The following is a 24,705-nucleotide window of genomic DNA, read 5'->3' on the forward strand; positions in this document are numbered from 1 at the left end:
GATTCAGGCACGACGTATACGCGCTTTCGAAATACTTCAAGAGTCGCTAGGAAATCGTTATCACGTTTCGTGCTCGCGCAAATTGCGGTTTACCGTAGGTCTAGTCTAATCTGCGTACATCTGTACGGATATGGAGATAAATTATTCGATAAGTGTGTGAGAATTTTTACTTACCTAATCGCGCAGCATGTTCGTAGTTACAGTCGTAGTGATATTATCCTTAATCCGTGTAAAGTAAATGGATGTTAATCGCTGCTTCGGCAAACCACGTTTTGAAAATAAATACCGGAAAATTCCAGAGAAATTTATCGCGGGCATTGGATAATATTACGCGAAACGGCGATGATAATTTACTTATAATTCTAAAATTGCAAGCTGAAATGAGAAAGATACAATCTTGTTTTATGGCTTTCTCTCGTTGCAAAAATGAAAACGCTTTCTATTTATTAAGCATAACAATATGACTAATTTAATAATTGAGAAAATTACGACAGATTTAAAAAGAGAAATTTAAAGAAATAGAATGCTCCTTTAAACACAAATTAATAAGCGAACAAAATGGAAAAGAAATATCTTTTATCATTTTCTGAATATGAAAATAGAAATTATTAAGCATTATGTATAAAAAGTGATAGTGTCAAACATCGTCAAAAATTTTATATTGCAAGTATCAAGAAAAAAAAAAAAAATTATTAATATGATTTAGAGTATATGCCAGAGTTTTCACTATCGCAAAATAAACAACCCTTAGAGTATAATGTATCTTTATTTTTTTACGCTATCTTCGTTTAAATAGAACGAAGACAGATACAGCAAAATCGATCTCGTATCGATCGGTGGCAGTGTGTCCGTATCAACAAATAAATTGGCGATCGATAATTACGCAGGCGTAGAATACGATGACTAGATAATATTGCCTTCTTGCATTTAATCGCGCCTGAATCGAATATAAGAATCCTTCAAAGATGAAATCAAATTCTCCATCGAGAGAAATCGTCACAATGGACCCGAACATCGCCCGAATATCGCGATCACGCAATAATCTTTATTAATCCTCATTTCCTCCCTTTCCAGCGCTTTCTTATCCAGTACTTACATACGCTTACGAAATACAATTAACACAATCAAAGTGTTAAGATAATTGCTTTTCGAGGCCAATATTATACGCAGCATCTATTTAGCATTACGAACGCTCTACGGTCTTGCAATAAACTTGCAAAGATCCGAGTATATATCGCCATACGGGATTTACTTTGCTCTCCCTTCCGAGAAATATCATCGCATTATAATAAAGAAAAAGAGATAGGACTAGTTGGTGTATCTAAAAATTCGTAAAGAGAGCTTAATTTTACTCCTTTACGAGCAGCTCTCATTTATTAATCTCTAGTTCCTAGACAATTTCTCTGAGATCATTCTTTAACAAAATTTTATCTACGCAAGAGTAAAATAATCCCGTCTGACGATATCCAGTGTACTTCCTTCGCGATTCTCTTGGCGAGAGCGATACGAAGGCATAAAGATCTCCGGCTCGACCGGCGCGACGTATATATATCCACGTCGTAATTTTTCAAAGTGTCTTTTAACGAGTATATATCGCTATCTCCGGGGATAACGCGCACAGCAGAATATTTTTTTTTGGTCCTTTCCGTCGCTCCATCGCAACATCCCTCATGTCTCTGTCTTTTCGTTCGTGGCCGAATCCGCCCGAGAGCGACCAGGGGAATTGAGACCGGTATAATTTCGACGAGTTCAGTTTCCCCGTGCTACAGGACGCGGCTAAATGCGCCGTAACACAACGTGGTCGTCGCGTTTTTCATTGTTCGCAGATGAAAGGGGGAAAGAGCGGGATTATGAGATCGGTTATGGGGATTTTCGCTCCTTTCAGAAATTGTATAAAAAAAATAGTTTTCGAATGACACAAATGACGTGATTCGTACGATTCATGTTCACAGCATTGGAATGCGCGTATTATCTTAATAAACCGCGATGCGTGTATGTATGTATTATGAGACACGAATGTGTATAACACGTAAAACTAAACTAGAACTTTAATTTCAAGAAGTCGACAAAAAGAAAATATATACGCACGCAAACGCGGTATCTCATATCCCTGCTGTCTCTCCTCTAAACGTAGAGATCATTTTCGCGTGACGTGGAAAAATCTGAGCTCGCCGAAACTATTACTCGTCGAATATTTAATAGCTGAGAGAGAGAGAGAGAGAGAGAGTGACTCGACGCGCTGTTTCGCCCTTCCTCGCGCATACGCGAAGATGACAAAGAGGTGGTGTAAGAGATGGGGAAGGGGATAGGGGAATGGAAAGAGACGGCATCTCCGACATCCGGCGCTATCGCTGTCGCATCGCTTCGAGTTCGATGAGCAACAACCGACGGAAAGGATAGATGCGAGACAGCTTCGCGCGACCGGATCCATCGCCGCGGATCCTCGTGGAAGGCCCGTCGATCCGTCGTCGTCCTTTCAGGCTCCGGTTGCGATCGCGCGCCCTGCGTCTCCCTCGGATGCGTCGTGGATCGCGCGATGTGGACGATCGAGGAGGACAGGATCGCGACGGCGACGGCGACGGCGAATCGAGCGTGCCGACCCTCCGAGGCAACCTGCAACAATAATCGTCCGACTCATGGTATGCTAAAGCGAATGCGTAGATCGCATCGGACATGCTCAATTGATCTATGAACGCGTCGGGAGATCGCGTCTCTTTCTCTCTCTCTTTCAATCTTTCTTTAGTTATGACAAGCGATACCGTGCGCGTGAGCCTGTACTTGTGACGCGTATCGTTCTTTTACGAAACGGTTGTGCGAATCGTTTTAGACTTGCTTGCGCATCGTTAAGTAATGCGCCGATGATTTCGAGTGACAGATAATGTCGATTTTTTTTCGAAAGAAGCGTACATTCTATCTTTTTGAAATTTCTTTCACGTTTAAAATTATACCTTTATGCGTTTCAAATCCGATTTCTCCAGAGATGTAGAGCCACGCGATTACAGAGAAGAACGTGTTTTTTTTTTTTATTTCCCACATTTCTGCCAAGTATCATCATATATCACATACGATACATATATTTTTTTTTTGCGTAAAATTAAGATTTCTTTGAGAGGCCGGATATATTGTACCTACGTATATCACGTCACAACATTGCGGTTTGATATCAGTTTAATCGAGGTAAATCCGCTTAATGCGTCGACGATACGCGCATATATCACATAGGCGATCGGCGATACGCGCCGATGAGATTCTTCGCTTAGGAATTCGATACGTTTCCGAATGCCAGTGTCATAAAGAGCAAGTTATTCAACGGACACCCACGCGAACGCGCGCGCGAAAGAGAACAAGGGAAGACGCTCACCTCGATCAGGCTTCTTGTAGCTCGCCCTTCACTCCCGGTACGCCATGCTGATGCCTCGAGGCGAGTTTGTTCGCCAAATCGTGCATCACGTCTCTGTATATCACGGTGTCCAAATTCTCGCCTAGCATGTAGAGGAGAAACCAATCGCCTACCTTGCTGCGACGTACTATGGTCTCCACAGCGTCCCTTCGTACCAAACGAAATCTCATTCGCAAAAGGTAGACCCTCGTGCGTGGCGAAAATATTATTAGGATCTGCGAAAAATATTATTATATTAGGAATAAAGAGGAAAACTCCATCTTAAATGATAAAATCTTATAAATTGCGAGAATATAAAAATAAATATATTATTTTATTATCTTTTATATATTATATTTGCATTTAAAGAGATAAGTTGTTTCTTTAAATATGACATACACGAGCAATAGCATATTTCTTTTTCCACGTCACGGATATACAATATTATATTATTTGCAAAATAAGATAATCTTTGGGATCGTACTGACCCTATACAAAACCGTAAAGAAACTAAGCACGCCGAGAAAAAGGAACCAGAACCAGAGGAAAACATAGATCTTCTCGTTGACGACGTTTAAAGGCAGTATACAAACGGCATCGTGCCTCTCGACCTCCCCACTAACGCCGTACTTGTAGAAAGTGCATTTGGTCATACGTGGAAAGACGTAAATCATCGGGTCCACTCGGTCTTCTTGATCGGATTCGAGGAATTTCAGTACGTCGATACCGAAGGTCAAGAAGGCGCCGTCGAAGAAGCGATTCATCAGAAACATCTGACCTGCGACAATGTGCTCGTTACTTTACAATTTTACATCATCTCTTTCTCCTTAAGAGCAAATTTGACGCTCGTAAAACACACAACTATCTACCTATAATATATAAAAATTTCCATTCGATTAAAATGATCGATCGTTTTTCTCCTTCATACAGCTTAAAGAAAAGCTTATTTATTTCAGATTTCTGAGAAAAATATATCTCATTAAAAATCCCATTACAGCATGTTATATGTGTGTGTGAATAATCTTACTTTAAATATTTTTACTATAGTATATAGATAAAATATACGTCGTTGCTCCCATGTCAATATTAGATGCAAGAAATTTATTTTATTAATATTATTGAAACAAATATCAAATCTCAATAAATAAAATCCACTGATCTCGAAATTCGGGATAATTAAATTATTCATAATTGTTTTGTAATATTTCGTATTTGTTTCTTAAAAATTATCCATTCATATAATTTCAAATTTAATTTGTACACATTTTCGTAACTTGTATACTTTATTGATCCACACGTGTGTCAACGATCATACATTCATATTCGTCTACGTTCATTATAGTCTTATCGCTGTTTGATCCGTCAACGTAATAGACTTCGCATAAAATTGACGAGCCCATCGCATGGTCAATCGGCCGGTCAAGCTTGCGAACATTTGGCCAGCTGTATCGTTGCCAACTTTTACCGTGAATTGAATTCATTCATCCGCCGCTCATTACACGCGTGTCTGTCTTTTTCTCGATGCGTATATATCTATGTTTGAAACTAACGCAAACAACTAATTCATTGATTCTTTGCTATCTTTTTTTTTTTTTGATACGTCTATTTGTCTATTGAATGATTACATCATTCTATTGCGTATTGACTATCGATCAATGAATCTGCACAGATCGATGACCAACCATAATCGTTTCAATATTCTTGTGAACCAATAGAAAAATCATGCATCTCTAAACTGTGTGTCGTGATCTATTATATTTTATTAAATAATATTGAACAAGATTCAATAGAATAAGATGGCAAATTTGTGATATATTTAGATGCTAGAATATAGAATAGAAATTTAATTTTTCTGTCGCTTTCAGATAACGGTGTAATTGATTAAACAAGGTTCGGAAACCATAGATGAATATTGTTTAAAAACATGATATATAAATGTAAATATTTCTTGAGTTCAGTTTCAGTTCGTATAATATAGTTCGAAAACACACAGAATAAATTATTTTATTTAGATATTTAAATATAATATCTATGTAAAAGATTATCTATAATTTTTTATTAATGTAACTTACATAACATGTAATTTATCATACACAGAAAAAAAAAGGCTGTTGCTTCAATTAAAGTCGACGTTACGATCTGCCACAAACATACCATATTATAGTCCATTCAATGATATTTGGTCCAATAAAAATATTATTGAATAAACTATATAAAATATTTAAATAAAAATAAATTTATTCACACACACACACAACACGGACACACGTATATAATATATCTATAAAGATTTTTTTATATGACATGTTTCTCAGAAACCTAACATAAATAATGACTTCTCTTCTTCAAACTATATATATATATATATATATATATATATATATATATATATATATATATATATATATATTACAGAGTATTAGAATTTTTATCTGCACGTTTATTAGAAAAACCAGCATACATTTAACTATTTTAACCGTGATGTGCATCAACTATCTTCTTGAAAACGCCAGCAAAACGAGAGAAAAAAATACACAATATTTCTTTTAAGTTTGAATTTAAAATATTTCAACATATAGCGAGAAAAAATAACAAATTAATCCCAGCTACGTACGTATATTATCGTACATATGTGTCTTCGATAGCCGAAATGACAAAATATTTTAAATATGTTTTTTTAACGCGTATATTTATTGATCGTAAACGAAAGATGCGCAGTAAAAAAATATATATATATATATTCGCTGCCTAATGGACTCGCGAAATCCGGAATTCGTTCGAGTTACGACATCGCGACCAGGCATACGTTGTCAATGACGAGAAACGCAAACATTGACGGAGGACACACGGCGAACCGAGAAAAAGAAGAGCCAACTACTCACCGATGACGTTCAGCAGCGCGAGGACCTCGCATAGGTAGTACCTGTAAGCCCACCAATTGTGAAAGCGTAGGTTCTCCCAAAGATAGTCGAGCAGCATCTTCTTCTTTTGTTTCTTCTCCACCTCGGAGCATAGGCCGATGTCGAGATCCATCATAAGGGCATGAATCTTACCACCCTCCCATCCCTTCCAGAGCCAACGCGGAGTATAAAAGAGGATCGCCTGCAAGCAGAGTGCCGAGTGAATAAATACCGACGAATCGACCAATAGCTGATATATTACAGAGAAAAAGAGAGAGAGAGAGAGAGAGAGAGTTCTGGGGGAGACGGACTTACATATACTACGTAATCGATGCGAAAGAGCGCGCAAAATGAGTCATCGTTATTGTATCTTGCGCCGATAATTGCTGGTTAAAACAATGTTTGAGAAAAAAAAAAAATCCTTTTAATTTATGAACTTTTAATGAAAAAAAAATTGACAGCCACTCACCTCCTTTCAAAAGACGGAAAATATTGCTGTTTATCAGGATTATTTATGTTACATGAAATTGCGTAGTAGACGCCATTACTCGTGGCTTAATCGCAGTCTAACGAATTAAAAATAAGATTTAATTTGCGGTTGTTTTAATTACTACGATAACTTCATTTTGCTGGATTCTTTCTTGACATCTCGATATTATTGGATTATATGGCATGTACGTACGAACTGTTTGCGAGAGAGATAAAAATAAAATTCTGCGTTTTGTCAAGTTTTTATTATTATATAAGTAGTTATCGCGTAATATTTTACTACTATAATCTCTCTTCTCATTCGTTAATATCTCAAGATAGATAACGCGGGAAAGAAGAAGAGATATTCATAGACATGCTAGAAAGAATAATATGCGAATTCATCGAAATCGGAGCAATCTTATCTCGTATTAGAATTTCTGAAACGATGTCAATGCACTTATCGAGATCATGACGTGAGGCTAAACCCTTTCTCACGGTATATAAAGCTCTCTCTGGCTTATCGCCAGGGACCGCGGATCGCGGGTCGTGCTTGCCGTAGTACGCGATCGAATATAGATACATGCGCGCGTTGCCTCTTACGACGTGTTGGCGACTGTTCAGAAAATTCTGACTAAATTACAATTTATGGAAGGTGACATAGACTCGGGATGATTGTTAATGAAAGTAGACGGTATACGTGTTTAAACTATGTCAGAGCTTTAATAGAGTTTCCGAAATATACGCTTTATCGCCGCGAATTATATTGTTTCTGAGAAACAACACATTGTTTCAACTTGGAGACACAAGTGTGTACATGACGATATAATTTTATTATGAGGAAAATTGCAGTTTATTTTCAAATGTTTTATACAATATATATATAATAATTTTTTGTCATATTAACGCAAAAATTTTGAATTCCGCCTTTTATATTTAATGCATCAAGAATTCAAGTATTTAATCAGATTTTTTAATAAAATTACATGAAATATACGAAAAAAAAAAAAAATTATTATTTGTCTATTTAAAGTAACTTTTTCGTTGATTTTTTTTTAATATTGTAAATAAAAGATGTGTGTGCACGTACGTGTGTATGCGAAGGTAATTATACGTGGAAAAAAAATTATGGCTACTAAAAAGTGCCAGGGAATTGAAAAGCACAGATAAAATAAAAATGTAATAAACATGCAACATAATTCGTTTAATAATCTCAACGTACGTAGTTTACGCAAGAGCGACAGGAGTAGGTGTTCAGAATGGGTGGTCTGACCTCGCTCTTGACAAAATTACGAAGAAACGTAAAACAAACGCGCATGTCAAGCCGATTGTACGACGATTCACAGCTTTTAGCATTATCGCGAGACAACTGCGTGTCTGCGTGTAAAAGAGAAAAGGAAAATGCATGATCAAAAATAGATTTGTTTTTCTCCTCGTCTCTCTTTCCTCGGCAACCAGAATCGAATACGGCCACATTTGCTGCCCTGCTAAAAGGGCATTTGTTTTTTTGCCGTCAATATCTATTCAAGCTCACAAATATTTCTTCGGATATGTAAATAGATTTAAACACATTGATGAGAAAGAGGGACCGATGTGATATCTACTCTTTAAAATAATATAAGTAGTAACAGGAAATAAAATATTAAAGTCTATTGAATTCTAAAAGTTTATTAAATCTTTAAAAACTATTAAATCAAGCTTTAAATTCTAAAAATTTGAATTTAAACAAAATTATACAATCTTTATATCGTAGAAAAACAAGCAAATATTAAATCTAAATCTTCTTATATTTTATAAAATATAATTCTTGTTTTTTAATATAGTCTTGTAAAATATAATGGTAAAGTTTATTATTAAGGCCCATCTCTCAAAGTCGTCTTTTACAACCGTTGAAAGCTTAACATATACATAGCTCGATTATTCAGTCGCGATAAATCATAATAATAAGACAAAAACTGAAGAAATTTATGAGATATGCGGCAATTCAGCGCAACCGCTTACTATAATTATATTATATGTAACGTGAGTAATATCCATTTCTGAGAGGAAAGAATCGCATACATGCCTCTCGCCACATGATTCTCGGCCGATGCATAGCGGCCCATGTGTCACGTTAGCCCCGAGTAAATTTAGCTAAACAAGGCGAAAGAGTTACAAGCCTCCGAGGAAAGGAGGACGAAGCGAACAAAGAAGTATTATAGCTGCTTTTAACGCGCTTAAAAATAAGCGCGTAATGTGTGCGAGGCAATTAATTTTTTTCTCAATGCTGTTCAATACAAAAATACTCTCTGTTTCTCGTATATAATTTGACGATTATGCGTAATGGATATATTCGTCTATTATTGTGAAAAAATGGTTTATTTGAGAAAAATTGTAAAAAGTTTCTTTATATGTATCTTTTGTAATTATGATTCTCGTAAAACGCTTAGATCATTGATATAGGTATATAAAGTCTTTCCGATTAAAAGATAATTCTCTGCGCTTTATATATATTTTCAATTTCATTAAACTTTATAATCTTTCTTATTTAATAAAGATAGCCTTATCATAAATGTAGGTATTAGCGATATTATAGACGTTTTGTACGCGTGTCAAGCTCTCAAGTATCCAGAAAATATATCCGGATGCGCGGTAATCAATCGCAAAATAAAAGGCGGATGCGCGATTAATCAAAGAACGAGAGAATTGTACGAGTCTCGGACGCATAAATAGAGAACTCGAGGAAAAGAGCGATATTGTAGGTGCGCGAAGACGAGTAATACTTGAGGTATGGGGAGGCGGAGGTACGATCGAAGAGATAGCATCGAAGGTGTACGTACGCATTTTAAAGGCAGAAATATATCTGTAACCTGTATTTATGAATTGACGTTATGAACAAGGATTATCGATCGCGGATAAACGAATACACGCATTCGCCGCCGACCGTACATTGTTCTTGTATTGAGTCTGGACTCGCAATTACTGGACTATCTTAATTTAGATACAAATGCTTCGAGCATTTCTCGGCACGATCTTATTAATTTTAAATAATTTCAACATTTTTCTACGAATAGCGCTTCAACTTGAATACTAATTAATATCGAAAGTAATATTTTACACATAAGAATAAACATTCCTCGAGAAAATTGAATTATCCAACAGAAATATTCCTCAATCCAATCCAATTGATTATAACGATAAACAAGATGTAATAAATAAAAAAGAAGTAATATGGAAACACAGAGAACACGGAATGTTTCGAAAAAAATCGATAGAGACGCAACGCGAGAGATGCGAGAGAGAGAGAGAAAAAAAAAGAGAGATACAGACAGATCGTGGTTTCTTACTTGCAGTAGCAAGAGGAAGATAACCCATTGATAGTATTTGTGCTGCTTGACCAGCGGGTGGGGCGCATGGCCGTGCATCCCGTCGCCCTTGCTGTTCGACACACCGGGATAAGGCACGGCCTGGCCCATACTCAAGTTGAACGCGCGCACCATGCTATACGTGGTATGAAGCCAGCAGAAGGTCTCCAACACGGCCTTGTCCACGGAGCCGTTTGCTTCGCAATGAATCGGCGAGCCGGAGATACTCTTGCAGGCGAGGGTGAGACACCCGGCGAGAAGCACCGCCACCGTGGCGCGATAATGAAGCCGAAATATCATCGAGTCCTCGGCGATTCTATGAACCTTGAAGAGCGATCGAATCGAGCCGAATAGATCGATCATTTTGAGCATCAGTGGCATATTCGACGATCGGGATCCGGGGATGGGCCCTTGGAGTCAATTCGAGACGATGTTCCTCGTTTTCGTGATCCCTGCTCTTTAATTATTCCACCGTCGATGGGAGATAAATTTGCTTTTACGAAAAATCGCTTTTGAATTTTTCTCGCATATATTTCCCGGATACTTAAAGGGCAATACTTGAATGGAAATATATATCTCTCTTTTGTACAGATTTATCCGATTCTTGGCAAGACACACATTAACTAACAATCTTACACGCGAACTGATTCATCAGATCCGCACTTTCGCTTCATTTTACTGTTAAGCTAAAACTAGATCGCGTGATTATTGTTTTAACTAAATTGCCGGAAATGAATAACGAATGAATCGTTGTAAGAGCGCAATTACAGTCGTAAAAGTGGACCACCCGTGTAGTTCACTTCGCGCCCTGCCCGCGAGTTTTGAGATTGGACCGAAGACAAAAGTGTACATTGTGTATATATGCATTTGGTAAATACATAAATCGATATAAAAATCGCACGATATTATTGATCGATTTTTAAATTTTCGTTGCTTTGTTTCTCTCCCTTCGGTTATCTCTTTTCGAGATATTTTCTCTCTTTTTTTTTTTCCCCCTTGGTGATCTCTTTGATCCGATAATATTATATCTCCTTTGAAGAGTTTCGAGGATCGTTTATTTGTAAAGTATATTGATTTACTCTTTTCCCTGTAGTTTTATCGTACAATTGTATCAAGGAAACAAAAATTGATACAATCATCTTCGCGGCTTTCATTCCAAAAAATGCTTTATGGATCGCAAACAAACGATTCTTCACAAACACAATATACAATACATCGCATAAAAATACACTTGGAACAAACACTATTTATTTATTGTTTTGTTTAATAACTTTAAAAGTTACTGTTTATATTTTTCAGATACACACATATTTTCATCTTTGTCATATAAAATAATGCATAATCTTATTGAGATTTTATTTTAAATATGGAATAATATTTTAAGAACTTTGAAGACTTTTAACAAAATGTAGACGCTTATGAAAGAAAAATTAAAGACGATAAACGGAGTCGGGGAAGAAACACGCGCGTGAGGCTCGGATACAAGCTGTCAGAAGACTGACCGGACTTGAGAGGCATCCCTTGACCTCGATACTAAACATGTAACTTATATTATCTTGCAAGTGTCTGCATCGAGTCGAGTTAACATGATCAGCCAGAGGCTGATTGACGGAACATTAAAGTGTATTATGGATTAAAGTGTATCTATTATCCGTGATCTAATACGTGTACGGTGCCTACAAATGTTTGCGCGCGCGTAGATTTCCGGTTTATAACAATAAATAGCTTCATTTTGTTTTAAAGTTTGCAACAGGCTAATAATATCCAATATCACGTAACAAGATTTGATAAGATTTACAGTCGTGCGTGATAAAATTACGTAGCGCGATGATATCGTAACGACGACGATTTGCAAAATCAAAGAGAAATGAATAAATCCTGATGCGTTATATTAGCGCTTACCGAGACGTAAATATTTTTTTATATAATATCGTAGATCGTAAAATATTTGAGACACACTGTAAACTTCACGTACGCATCATTAAATCTCCGCGATAACGTGTTGAAGAGGCGAAATCTATTTTTATCCCTGAAATCCAAGAGAGAAGAGGTTCAAGTGAGATAATAAACGGCTATAATTTATTCCCTAAAATTCTTTTACTCTCCCTCATTACGTTACGTCACGCGGTTACATTGTCAGATAAGCGAGGGCAACGGATCCCTGTAAATCTGCATCGTTCTAATTGCATCGCGGATGGAAAGTACAAGGCGGTTCGACGATCGCCATCATCGAAAATATACTTAATCGCTCGTGTTACGAGCGCGCGTAACACGTTCCAGGGCTACGAAATTAAACGCGCCATTATCATGTGTAAAAGCACACTCTGATGAACCGAAATGTGCACTCGCCAAACCGCGCTTGTCATCGTTCACCCGAACGGCGAAAAAATAGAAAGTAACAAAAAGACGTCAAAGTCGAGATAAGATATATTCGTATTTTAATTAAAAACCGGAATGTCTTTTCGTCGACTCCTTAGCGCGAGCGTTTCAAAATAATTCTAGCCATTAACATGATTGTCGAGTCAAGGAATCTGGAAGAATTTTGATTTTTTTTTTTTTTTTTTTTTTTTCCATTATGTATGTATCTTTGATTTATTTTTTAATTTATTTTATTTAATATCTTTTTCTGCTTTATATTTTTTTATAATTGATATAATTATATATAACTCACGCGCGAACTGTCTCTCTCTCTCTCTCTCTCTCTCTCTTTCCCTATCTTTCTCAACATAAATGAAAGCTTGGTTACTGAAGAATTAAAATGATTTACGCGAACGACAAAGTGCGGTAAAGAAATGTATACGAAATATATACAAGCTGGGAACGAAAATCATTGTCCGACAGCGAAATTAGCTCAACGATAATTATAGAAGTGCCCGCGGGGATATATCGGAGAAAGGGGAGTATACATCAGTGAAGAAAAAAAAAAAAATGGCGACTATTCTCTGTTAAACTATACAGTTTGCTTTGAGACGCCGGGTGAAAAAACACACGGTAAACGCAAAGGAAGAACGAGGAGAAATAGAAAGAGAATCTTCGTTATGCGAGAGAATTTACGTTTTGTAGGCTGTCGTCGGACTGAGTTTATTTTGAGACATCAATATGAGTAGCATGAAAGAAACGCGGGAGAGAACACAAGGAAAAATACTATGGACCGCTATTTCAGGTGCGCGCCACGCCATTAATCCGTTTCGTCCGAACTTCGCCTATAACGTGTTCTCACGTTGCTTTCATCGCGGACCAAAATCATCGGCAAGTGCTAAATGCTCGATTCCGCGTTAAAAAAAAAATATATATATAGATCTGCGCGACGATATAATTATCGCGACGAATATATTATACCGAAACATAATTCTCTATGTAATTTCCGCGTTCTACGGAGTATTTCTAAACATGTGCGAGAAATTTCAGAGGTTGATGCCTTGGATAATTTCTTAAAGAAAAGTTTTTATATACATCAATATATCTTAAACGACTCAGTTATCGAGATATAGGGTGTTGAAATTTTAGAAATATTGAGTTGAGGGGCAGTCCTATTCTTTTTTTCTTGCCTCATCTTGGTCTTCAGGATTAAATTCCTCGAATTATTTCTTTTAGGGTGATCTTAAATCCTTAGTTTATACCATCCCGATCGAAAATATTGAAGGAATCGCATAGTTGGATGGTGAGAAACGATCTATAATACAACCTGATATTTTCGAACGTATTCGCCAATCAATGAGAAAGAAAACCATATTCGTGTATCATGGCCGAAGGTGATCATTTGCAACAATTTCTATAATTTTGTTTAATTTTGTTTTTGTCAAAATATATTTTTTGAGATCTTATTTTTTTGAACCTTGAAAAGAAACATTTTATAATTCGAAAACTATGCCGTTTAGGACATTGGTGTATATGAATTCTTCTTGAAGAAATTATTCAAGGAATAATCTTTCGAATAATCTCCTTTTTTTCACATGTATCTAAGAACGCTTTACATATGTCATCGTCGCGGTAAAGCTCATTAGCTTTAAGGTGTCGTATAAATCGATCGCCCGTCCTACGTCGTTTAGCTCTTTTAAAGGGGGGTAAAAAGGATGAAGGTAGTGCGTCTTTGATCGAATGCTGTCAAGGCGACATTACAAACGACCCTCGCAATGACTAAATTTAATGTATTGTTATACTTAAGGTTTCTTTCTTGGCAATGGATTAGACGGTATGCCGTTGCAAATAACATTGCAGGTCGCTCGAGCTGAGCGAAATGATTGACGAACGAGTAGGAAGCGCTTATGAGCGCAGCGCTAAAAGCACCACCGGGTGCCATTTTATGGGGCCGTACGCGAACCGCACATTTGACGTTAAACGTGGGTGCTTGATGTTTCGCTCGTCTAATCGACAGACGCGTATATTCAAGAAAGGAGCAGGCTTGGGTATCAGACAGTTACGACATTACAAAAAAAGATAAATATGAATATATAAAAATTTTTGGGTAAGATCTTTGTATTAAATATAATATATATTCCGTCCTGTGCGTTTGTGTAAGAGCAGCCATTCTTTTTTAATTATATAAAATATTTTATTTATATAATATAAATATGTCATATATTAAAAGGCTATGGCAATCTAGCGAATTGAAAAATAAGATATTTTTTAACATGTGAAATTTTTGTTTAAAAAAATTTAAAAAAATAATGTTTTTAAACAATAACAATCCCTTAATCGCTCGCAGTTAACAGAAACTAAGAAAGTTATCGTAAACTTTAAATATTGATCCACATTGTGTATTTTTATTCTTTGTTATTTTTTACACAAGATTGCAATTTCCTCGAATCAAATAGATGTTTGGAATAATTCACGCTAGATTGGCCGTAATCGCAAACGGATCGAGAACGCAGAACGAAGAAAATGAAATGTTACCTGGAGAAACAACATGAAACAGACCCACTGGTAATATCTGTACTCCTTCCTCTCGCTTTCGGGATATGATTTGGAATTGTCGATGCCGGGAAAGGGCACCTCCGAGCCTTCCTTCTTCCGATACGCCGCGGTTATAGTGTACGTGCTGTGGATCCAGCAGTAAGTGTTGAGGACATCCTCCGGCAGATCCTTGCTGTGTATGCAATCAATAGGATTGCCGACGTACTGGCGGGTGGTGACGATGAGGGAGAACGCTATCAGCAGGATCACGGTGAGACTGTAATGCAGGCGAAAAACGGCGCTGTCGGTATGAATATGCGAGATTTTTATAAGGCTCTTGAGACTGCGAAATATGTCGAGCATCTTGGTACCGAACGATACCAAGGAGAGATCAGGCTACGCCGAGCAACGGCGATCTCCCAGTATAACGTCTCCAGGACTGCGAGCCCCTCTAAATCACGCTCTCCTATATCTTCCACCGTTTCCGGTCTTGAAATTGCTCAACCGGGTTAAAACTTCAGTCTCCCCTCCACTTTTTTTTTCACTTTCGAGCGCAGCACTCGAATCCGAAACCAAAATCGCGAAAACGCGCACGAATGTTCGCTAAAAATCGCTAAACGCAGGTATTCTCCTGTCCACATTTCCCAACACACACCCCCTTCTGTAGCCCGGAAAAAAAAATTACTTCGCTACATCGCTTGTCCCATTTTCTCTGATTACGCGATCATCTTTGATTTGTGAGAAAAATATTTTTTTGATCGACAAAAAGAAAAGATATATTAGAATATATATTTTATACGCATTGCCTCGGCGATCACCCTTTGGTACATTATTAGCTATATATTTTGTAAATCCTTTGGTCGATCGAAAACTATATGAATCACTATTACTTAACTTACGTGCTACTTCGCGTCTCATCCTTATCGTTAATACTGTCTTTCTAAACAGTGACTATTGTTCATCTTTGGCATTTAATTTTTTGAAAAGGTTACCTTCACGCTTCCACAAAGAAATGTAATACAATCGTCTCCCGCGAGTGTTTCTCTTCTTTCTTCGCGTTTATTCCATCGTATCTTAGTCTTCTTTGAAGTAAATTCGTCGCATAAATAATCCCTCGATCGCCGAATCGTTCGTGATCGGCGTTGACGGGACCCTTTGAATAATCCGTCGTATTTTATGGCAATAGTCCTCTCGCGCATTCTTCTCTTATTCTTATCACACGTTTGTATCGTAGTTTCTAATCTCGACTGTTCGAGTACACGAATATTCAACATTCGACATCATCGTCCTCGGTGACACGAGTAAATATGCGAGATCTCGCATATTTCCGCGAGCTGTCGATTCGAGGAGTCCTGCGCGTCGAACGAAATGTCAACTCCTAAAATAATACCATATCTCGCAATCTCCCTTCCGCTGCCTTTCAAATATATAAAAAAATGTCGCAAAAAAGTTACGCGCCATTAAATATCGACAAGAGTCCTTCGTGGTTTACCGAAATTTCACTGCGATATTCTCGGAAAGCGTGCGTGAAAGAGAGAGAGGAGAAAAATTTTTACGATACGTTTCGTTCTCGGGACTTTACATGTTTCGTCTTGCGTTTAACGTCGCAATAAAGTCACCGTAAATTCCTCATCGTTCTTCTTTCTTTCCTTTTTTTTTTATTTTTGAGAGTGTCAAGAAAAGGAAGCACGAGAATGATTAGTGTTATCGAAAATCCGACGCTGTCATCGTCCGATTCGGAAGCGTCGGGACTTTTTGAAGCGAGGAGAGAATCTTGGAAAATTTCGGAGAAAGCGCACGAAAATATCCGCTCTTAACTCATCGCGCTGATATGCGTCTTCGCTCTAACCGGAAATCTAATTAAATCAGTCATTATAAAAAGAGCGCGAAGTGTAATGAAAAGCAGAACCTCGCCGTATTAAAAACTATTATTACACATAAAATATACAGTGTCCCGATATTCTGAATATATCTTCAAATATAGCACACTTATTTGCTCTTTGAAAATTAGGATCCTTCTGATTAAAATTCCTGATTAGCATTAAAGAAAGATCGATCCTTTTATATTTGATCGGATTTTTCTTGGCCGCGAGAGAAATCGGATTATCCGTTCACCAAGTAAAAGGGAATTGATTCTATTTGACAAATTTGTGGACAAATTTTCGCGCGCACGCCTTATTTTCGCGTTGATTTCTTTCCGATTAGTTTCAAGATCAAGTACGAGCCGATTAATTTCACGATAAAATATTGTCCTCTTGCAAATATAACCGATGAAATTATCGCGTATGTTCCTCGAGGCGACGCTAAACTCGGAAACTGTACTTTATGCTATAAACGGAATTTAAGTAATTTTCTTGGCAAAGAGAGAGAGAGAGAGAGAGAGAGATATCGTCATACGTATTCAACGCCTCCGGAGGAGGCTCTTTGTCCGATGTTAGGAAAGTATAAGGCTTTTCCTCGACTCGGTAAAGTTATGTTGCATTGGGTCTGTGCCAAGATAGGATGCGCTCGCTGTAACCATTTTAGAGTTGAAACATTTTTGGGAAAATAAAAACATTTTACACTTGTTTCCGCGCTTGCTCGCGTGGACGTTTTATCGATGTTTTAACGGGACGACGGTGTATGGAATAGAAATAAGAAACGTTGAAACGTGCCAAAATTATCGAATGGTTCAAAACATCGAGAAACGACCTGTGCTACGTTAAAAAAACTTTTCAAAGACGAATTTATATTCTGAATATTCCTCGCGATGTGAGTCTGCTCGCACATGTCATTGGCGATGTACATTTGTTCAAGAAAAATCCGGAGAAATAAAAAAATAGATGACGTATCTACTAATATTCGTCAAAATAATATTTAAAAATTTTTTAAATACTGTATCTATCAAGCTATTATTCATTCTTGATACGTGAGTACGTTCCTGTATGCGAATCAATTTAAAAAGATTCTCTAAATAATTTTAATCAACAATTATATCCGCCTTTAGTTGCTAGAGTCGGATAGACAAGGATAGAAAAATCCGATATCAATGCAATATATTTTCCTCATTTCTGACGATTAACTATCAATTTCCTACTAATTTCGCGCAACGATGGATAAACGTAGATAAGACGTTAAATCTTGAATATTAGCGTCGTCTCCAAAGCGGATATCCGGCAGTCCCGCCTTTCTTATTTGACTTCGCGTAGATGAGCATCGAACGCGCGGCGCGTAAATACGAGACGCGAACGTCGGGAGAAACTTTTTCCAGATGCGGCTGAGCGATAGAGAGTATCGTGAGGATGATAAGTGAGACAAGTGGTACCGACGGATACACAACGAGCACGAGAATTGCGAAGTCTCGAGCGAAATGTGCTCGAGGGGGCCCTTGCTTTATTTATAACCGACCCCTTGCGTGTGCGCGCGCGCGCGCGCGAGGGGTCTCTCGTAACTTTTTTTCGTCTTCTCTTCTCTTCTCTCCCCCGAACCCCATTAATGCCACGAGCCGGCGGGCTCGAAAAGCGAAACGATCGAAAAATCCGCGGCAATTAACGCACCGGCAACTTCAAAGGCCATATCTGTGCCCCGATTACTCGAGCCACTCGTACATCTCGTTACAAAACGGGCGCGGCCGTATCAAAAATGAACTCGGGCTAAACACAAGAAAATTAGGAGACCTGTAATTCTCTGTTTGAGGCGTGCGCGCTATTCTATTTTAGCGTTTATCGCATGCGACTGCACTTTGCTACTACATGCGAAATCGCCCGGCGGCGACGGCGGCGAAGAAGCGAGTATAAGCTCGGAAATACCTGAGGGCAAAGTGAAGAAAAAGAGAGCGAGAGAGAAGTGCACTTACGCACGAGGAAAGTTTTACAATATATAAATTACATGAAAAATACATTCCCTTTTACAATATTTACCGTCGCCGATCATTCCGATCGAAGAAAGATCGTTATTTTAAAATTGAATATTATTGAATTTACATTTATAAATTTTAAACTGCTAAATCTATTTCAGATGACTAAACATTGGTATTCTTAAGCCTATAGCTCAATACGCATTGACGTTTAAAAAAAATGCAGAATTATATGATTTTATCGCTATTAAATAAGTACATGTTAATTATTAGGCGAAAGTTTTCAGAAGAGTGTTCATTAAAAATTGATGCGAGTTATTTTATATCTTAATCTGACATATTTTGATATCAAATATATTTTATCTAACATATTTTGATATATAAAATGTATTTTATATCAAATACTAATAAAAATACTTATTTTATATGAAAATATGTCACATTAAGATATAAAATAATTGTAAAAATACCTAATGAAGAAATACTTTACTATATTATTGTTTGAAAAGATCTCAAGAGGGGCTATAAGAATACGCAATAAAAAATAGGGGGTTCGATTTGGAAAAAATAATAGTAATCTTCATAACTTGAAAAGGTTGCAAGCAAAAAAAATTTTGTTACATTCGCTTTATTGCGGACGTAAAATTGTGTTAATTTCTCTTATTAAATTTTCTTGCAACTTCAATCAGTTGTGAGATATTTGCTCGGACATTTATGGACGGGCACTTTGTATATATTTCTGTCGAAAAATGTTTTCGCGAATATTTAATCCGATTGCGAGCGAGTGGTACTTGTGTGCGGGTATCCCCGCAGTGCAAATGGAATCTTAGTACCTTCTGCATCTTCTTGTCCCTACAAGCTCATCCAGAATATTTATCATCTGCGTTCTTTATAGTGGAATTAAGTATGGATACTATGCCGCGTTCCGGCTTTTTTAGCCTTTAAGATGCCATTGCAGGCATACCTTGGGAAGTACCGTTGGTAATCGTGCAAAGTCCTTCGGATCTTGCAGGCATTATTCGCTAGATTTTATCCGTTGCGATATTCGAAGAAGCTTTTGCAGAAAATCTATGATATAATCCGTGAGAGGCACTCGACATAAAAATAATATATTCTAAAGAGAATATTAATGAGTACGTAACTAAAATATTATATTGATTTTTATTTATATTAATGAATACATTATTGATAAAATAGCAGGGAAATAAAATAATAGCATTATATTATAGGTATTTAATATTATTAGTCATATATAATTTTATTTTTATAGAAGTAAATATATGAAAATTTGTATGCAGAATAAAACTAATTAAACAGAATGAATATAACTGCGGGAATAAAAATAAACAAGATAAAATTAAATTAATGCCATACTTAAGTTGAAAACTAATTGTGAAATATATGTAATAAAATTTAAAAATTTCGTCTATTAAGATATTCAATTAATAATTAAACATATTAAATTAAATTATTATAGATTTATATAAGAAGAAACCAAAGCGTTTCAATGATTTTTTTCTTCCAAGAATTGATAATTATACGCGATATTAGCCTAAAAACTGATTTGATTAAATCAGTAGCCAAAATATCCAGAGCTTAATACGATGACTCCAAGATACCTCTGAGGTACTTGAAAATTCTTACTACTCTTGAGCTGCATAACTCATGCTAGATTACATATGTTGTAACGGCACTTGAAATATTTATTAATGAAGAAACGAGAAGAGAGCAACGAAGGTGATACATCATTATTAAATAGAGGTGATACTCAGACAATCGCGAGGAAAGCGATATAAAGAGAATCTTCACGATCTCGTAACCGAGGGATTTGTGAATTAACTGGCGCTTGTAGTAAACGTATGATTTAAATCAAGCATAAACGACGTTATTCGATTAAGAGATTAAATCGCCATCGTCACGTGTCTGCTCTTTATCACGTGCGAATCAAAATATCTACAATTACGAATGGAGCTCATGACACATTTAGAATCGTGAAAATTAACACGTAGACCGAGATCAATGTTTTAAAGGCGGAAATAAAGCCGTGCTTCATCCGCGTATTTTGTTCCGTGTTACTTTTTCATTTCGACGCGCAACCCCTTCCGTTATCGAAATATGTCTAATCGAGAAAATATGAGAAAAATATGAGAAAAAAGAGGAAGCAAATAAATTTCTTTTTTATTGTACGGAACGAATTGAAATTGTAAATATTGCTCCATCCGCTCGCGATTGATCGCAAAAAGAGGAAAGTCACTATCGATTAAAAACACACACGCACTTTAAATCGAATATAATTCAACGAACTATAAGAAACGAGAATCGAAGATTCGACTGGGAAGCTTTAGACGTCCGCGCGTTACGGAGGACCGCGGTGGACTCTTTATTCTTTCTTGTTCTATCATTTATATGGAGATAGCTTCTCCTTATTCTTCGGAAATTTCGGTAGACACAATGCTCGTACACCATCGGGGTGCAACAACATGGAGATAAATTACAAATTCAGATAGCAAAGACGTAGCGAAGGTATGTATGTCGTATACCCGAAGCCAATACATTTATGCTTCGACTTCTTATGTAAAGCAAATTTTTTCTCAAATTAATGATCTTAGAAACATATATTATTATTTTATATTTTTTTTTTCTCTCTGTCTCTCTTTATTTCGTGATAATGAAAATTGTCATGTTATTCTAATAAAAAGATTTACCTAATATATGTACATTCTCTGGAACGTAAGTTCAAGAATACATACTTTATTTCTGAATAGATAATAAATTATACCAATCTCAATCCTTCTAGGATTTTTAGTGTTCCAAATTGATTTTTTTTTTTTTAATTAATTTTTTTAGTCTGTTTTTTAAATTTTGAAAAAATGCAAAATATTTATATTTATTCCATCAATGCTTCGAGACGCTTCGAGATGCTTATATTTATCAAAGTTGTTGAATTTATATTCGCAACTATCTCTATAATTGCAAAATTTTAAATGTATTAAATATCGCGTATATAACTCGCGTTTCTACGAAATAAATAAAAATAAAACTATAATATCCGCCTTTTCTATTTCGCCTCGCTTCGCTTACGCCTCTGTCAAATAACGAAAACAACACGGGACGCACAAACAGCGACGTGTCCCTATCTCTACATCCGCGTTCGTTTCCTTCTGCGCTTTTCAGTCATCGTAAAAGAGCGAGGTTTACTCGATACATCATAAACTCTACTAAACAATCACGCGCGAAAATAGAAAAAGCGAATGACTTTCACGCGCGCTTTCTCTCTCATATTATTCCCCCACGATTTCTCACAAATGCAGATCGATAATCCAAATACAGGGATCATCGAACGAAAGAGCCCGAGGCCTTTTGACCGATACTCCAAAGATATACGAATCCGAGCGAGACGAGACCACGCTTGTCGAGTCACTCTCTCAACCACGCGCGTTCGCGAGCGATGCATCATCGCGAACAAGATTCGTCCGAAAATATATACGAGGCAGTAAAATCGTCAGCGAAATTAAATATAATTTATAATTTATGATTTTCCGTGTAAAAAAGAAAAAAAAGGAATTCGCATTTTTTCAATCGTGTAAAAAATGGAGAAAACCTTCCTTATGCCGATCGTCGAGTATGCTTCGTTAGAAACGTAAAACAGTCGTTTTTCGTGTATGTATATCATCGAAATTTAAACGCATCGAGATTATACTGTCTTCGATAATAGGAAATTTTTTTCCAAGTATCAATTTTAACTTTGAATACAACAAAATGTCATGTCCAGTGTGATATAAACTGATGCGAGTTTCATCCTAAATTTAAATTATCATTCACTCTACCCGCGATATGACGTGACATTTATCATATGCTAAATACGCCGTTGTATAAAACTCCCGATAATTTCACTCGAACAAAGTTTATCTCGATATCCGTAATTATGTATAAAATTTCGCGCGAGCAAATTTCTCTCATTATCAGCGATAAAAGGGGAACCTACGTCGTTCTCCGGTGACAATCAAAATCGACAAGAGAGGGAGACAGAGAGAGAGAGAGAGAGAGAGAGAGAGAGAGAGAGAGGAAGAGAACTCTCGGAGAGATCGATCGATGCTTGTCACATTCGTCGATCCTATCCCGAGACGGCGATCTTAGCCTGGCAATTTCCGCTTCCGGAGATGCTTCGCGACGCGTCGCGACGCCGCGGACGATCGTGCCGTACGACAACGACGATTCGACATTCCGATCCGTCCGATTCTCGGATCAGAGAGATCAATCGCGGATGATCGCGACGCGCGCGGCCACGAACTGGAGAACCGGAAGCGACGGACGATCCGTGACCAGTCGCGGAGAAGAATCGCGTCGACGGCGGCCCGCCACGCTTGGTGCGGCCGCAGCGTCGGCGGCGGCCTCGTCGTCGTCGGCGTCCTGTCGTCGTCCACGCTCTCGATTCCGTCGCACGTCGCGTACGCGCATCTCCGACAACGACTTTCGCGCGCACACGCTCGACATCCGCGCGGACGGACTCGCACGCACTGGCCTCGCTCCCGTCGCCCGTAGCCGGGGCATGGCACCTACGGCTTGAGAGCCGGAGACGAGGAGTCGGCCCGCTCCAGGAATAGAAACGCCGAACCGAGCGCCGAGCGTCTTGTCGGAGAGAGAGACGATGAGACTCGTCGCCGCCGCCGCTGCCGCTACGTTGCGTGTATCCATAAGGTACGCGTCCCTAATTTAAGACCGATTAACTACGACGTCGATTAACTTTAATAGACGTCTTATCTTTTCTTTGCTTCTTTTTATCATACGCCAAACGAACGCGGCTTCTAAAAACGCTAAAAATAATCGTAACAATAAAATTTGTAACGACGATGCGTTGTTACGTTAGATAAAACGCTGCATTGAAATTATTTGATGATTATAACTTGGGAGTCTCTCTTCTCGCAGATCAATCGTAATGGCTCTGAATTTACGCGATTCTATGGAAAATAAAACGCGCGCGAGCCTGTCTTCACTCCTTATTACAGAATAACTTTATATATTTCATACTTGAGAACACACGTTCGCTATAATTATCATAGCATTTTATACGTTTTATTTTATATGTTAGAGTATATTTTGCCATACAACACGCATGACTTGAAGGGAGAGCGCGATCACGCGGTCGAGGTAAGATTGTCTCGCGTATCGGGGTTCACATCTCGAACTACATACCTTCGTTTCACATTTCTCGTCAAAAGTGAGCTTCGCGAATCAAACGATCGAACCGATGGATGTGTCAATTACACGCCTGACTGCAATTAATTAAATTAATAACCGATATCTCTTGCGTCCCTTCAACCTGGCGCGCTCTCCGCGATGTAATCCAATCTACCGAATATTTCGTATCTACTTTCTTTTTGCTCGTGTGACTAGCATTGGGAATATAGCGTCGGGATAATATCGAGGAACCGTCATAACGAATTGATCAAGACACTGCGATAAGCCGTACGCTTATCCAATATTCGGATAACTGCAAAAAAAAAGTAGCAACAGCGGCGGTGCATCCGCGGTGCATCAGCTGACTTGTCAATTAATTCATTTATATAGTTGTCTTATGTGAACGCAGTTTATTCACGACTGAACGATATCGTTATATCGCAACGTTGGAAAATGCCTCGTCATGTTCATTATCTCGCCGTCAATTAATTAAAAAAAAAAAAAATAGTTATTTTTATATTTATTCTATAAAATGTAACATGGCTATAGTACAAATATAGAGTATAAAGTTTTATTTCAGAGAAAGAGAGAGAGAGAGAGAGAGAGAGAGAGAATGCAATTGTTTTTTTCTTTAAAAAGATATATTTTTGGAAATTTAATCTTTAATTTTTAATAATATAATTAAATATAAGTTTCTAAAATATCTGA

At 37.4% G+C, this 24,705-nt stretch overlaps 1 protein-coding gene across 3 annotated transcripts; it reads right to left on the bottom strand.

Annotated features, from left to right (window-relative positions):
• Window positions 1–773: 773 nt before the first annotated feature.
• Shakb (shaking B) lies at window positions 774–23,237 on the bottom strand. 3 transcript variants are annotated; one of them, XM_070299753.1, is made up of 6 exons: window positions 22,805–23,237; window positions 14,985–16,362; window positions 6,262–6,481; window positions 3,868–4,157; window positions 3,362–3,615; window positions 774–2,613 (listed from the first exon to the last, which is right to left on the bottom strand). In XM_070299753.1, the coding sequence occupies exons 2-5, from the start codon at window positions 15,345–15,347 to the stop codon at window positions 3,367–3,369; spliced, it is 1,122 nt and encodes a 373-aa protein (XP_070155854.1). In that variant the 5' UTR covers window positions 15,348–16,362; window positions 22,805–23,237; the 3' UTR covers window positions 774–2,613; window positions 3,362–3,366. The 3 variants fall into 3 exon arrangements, with proteins under 3 accessions (XP_070155854.1, XP_070155858.1, XP_070155852.1); XM_070299757.1 differs by lacking the exon at window positions 22,805–23,237 and having other exon boundaries at window positions 14,985–15,855; window positions 15,977–16,453; XM_070299751.1 differs by lacking the exons at window positions 14,985–16,362; window positions 22,805–23,237 and adding an exon at window positions 10,074–10,531.
• Window positions 23,238–24,705: the final 1,468 nt, after the last annotated feature.

The sequence above is a fragment of the Polyergus mexicanus genome, unplaced genomic scaffold, assembly GCF_030449975.1.
Source record: "Polyergus mexicanus isolate NDT 795.1 unplaced genomic scaffold, iyPolMexi1.0 SCAF_1, whole genome shotgun sequence".
NCBI lineage: Eukaryota > Metazoa > Arthropoda > Insecta > Hymenoptera > Formicidae > Polyergus > Polyergus mexicanus.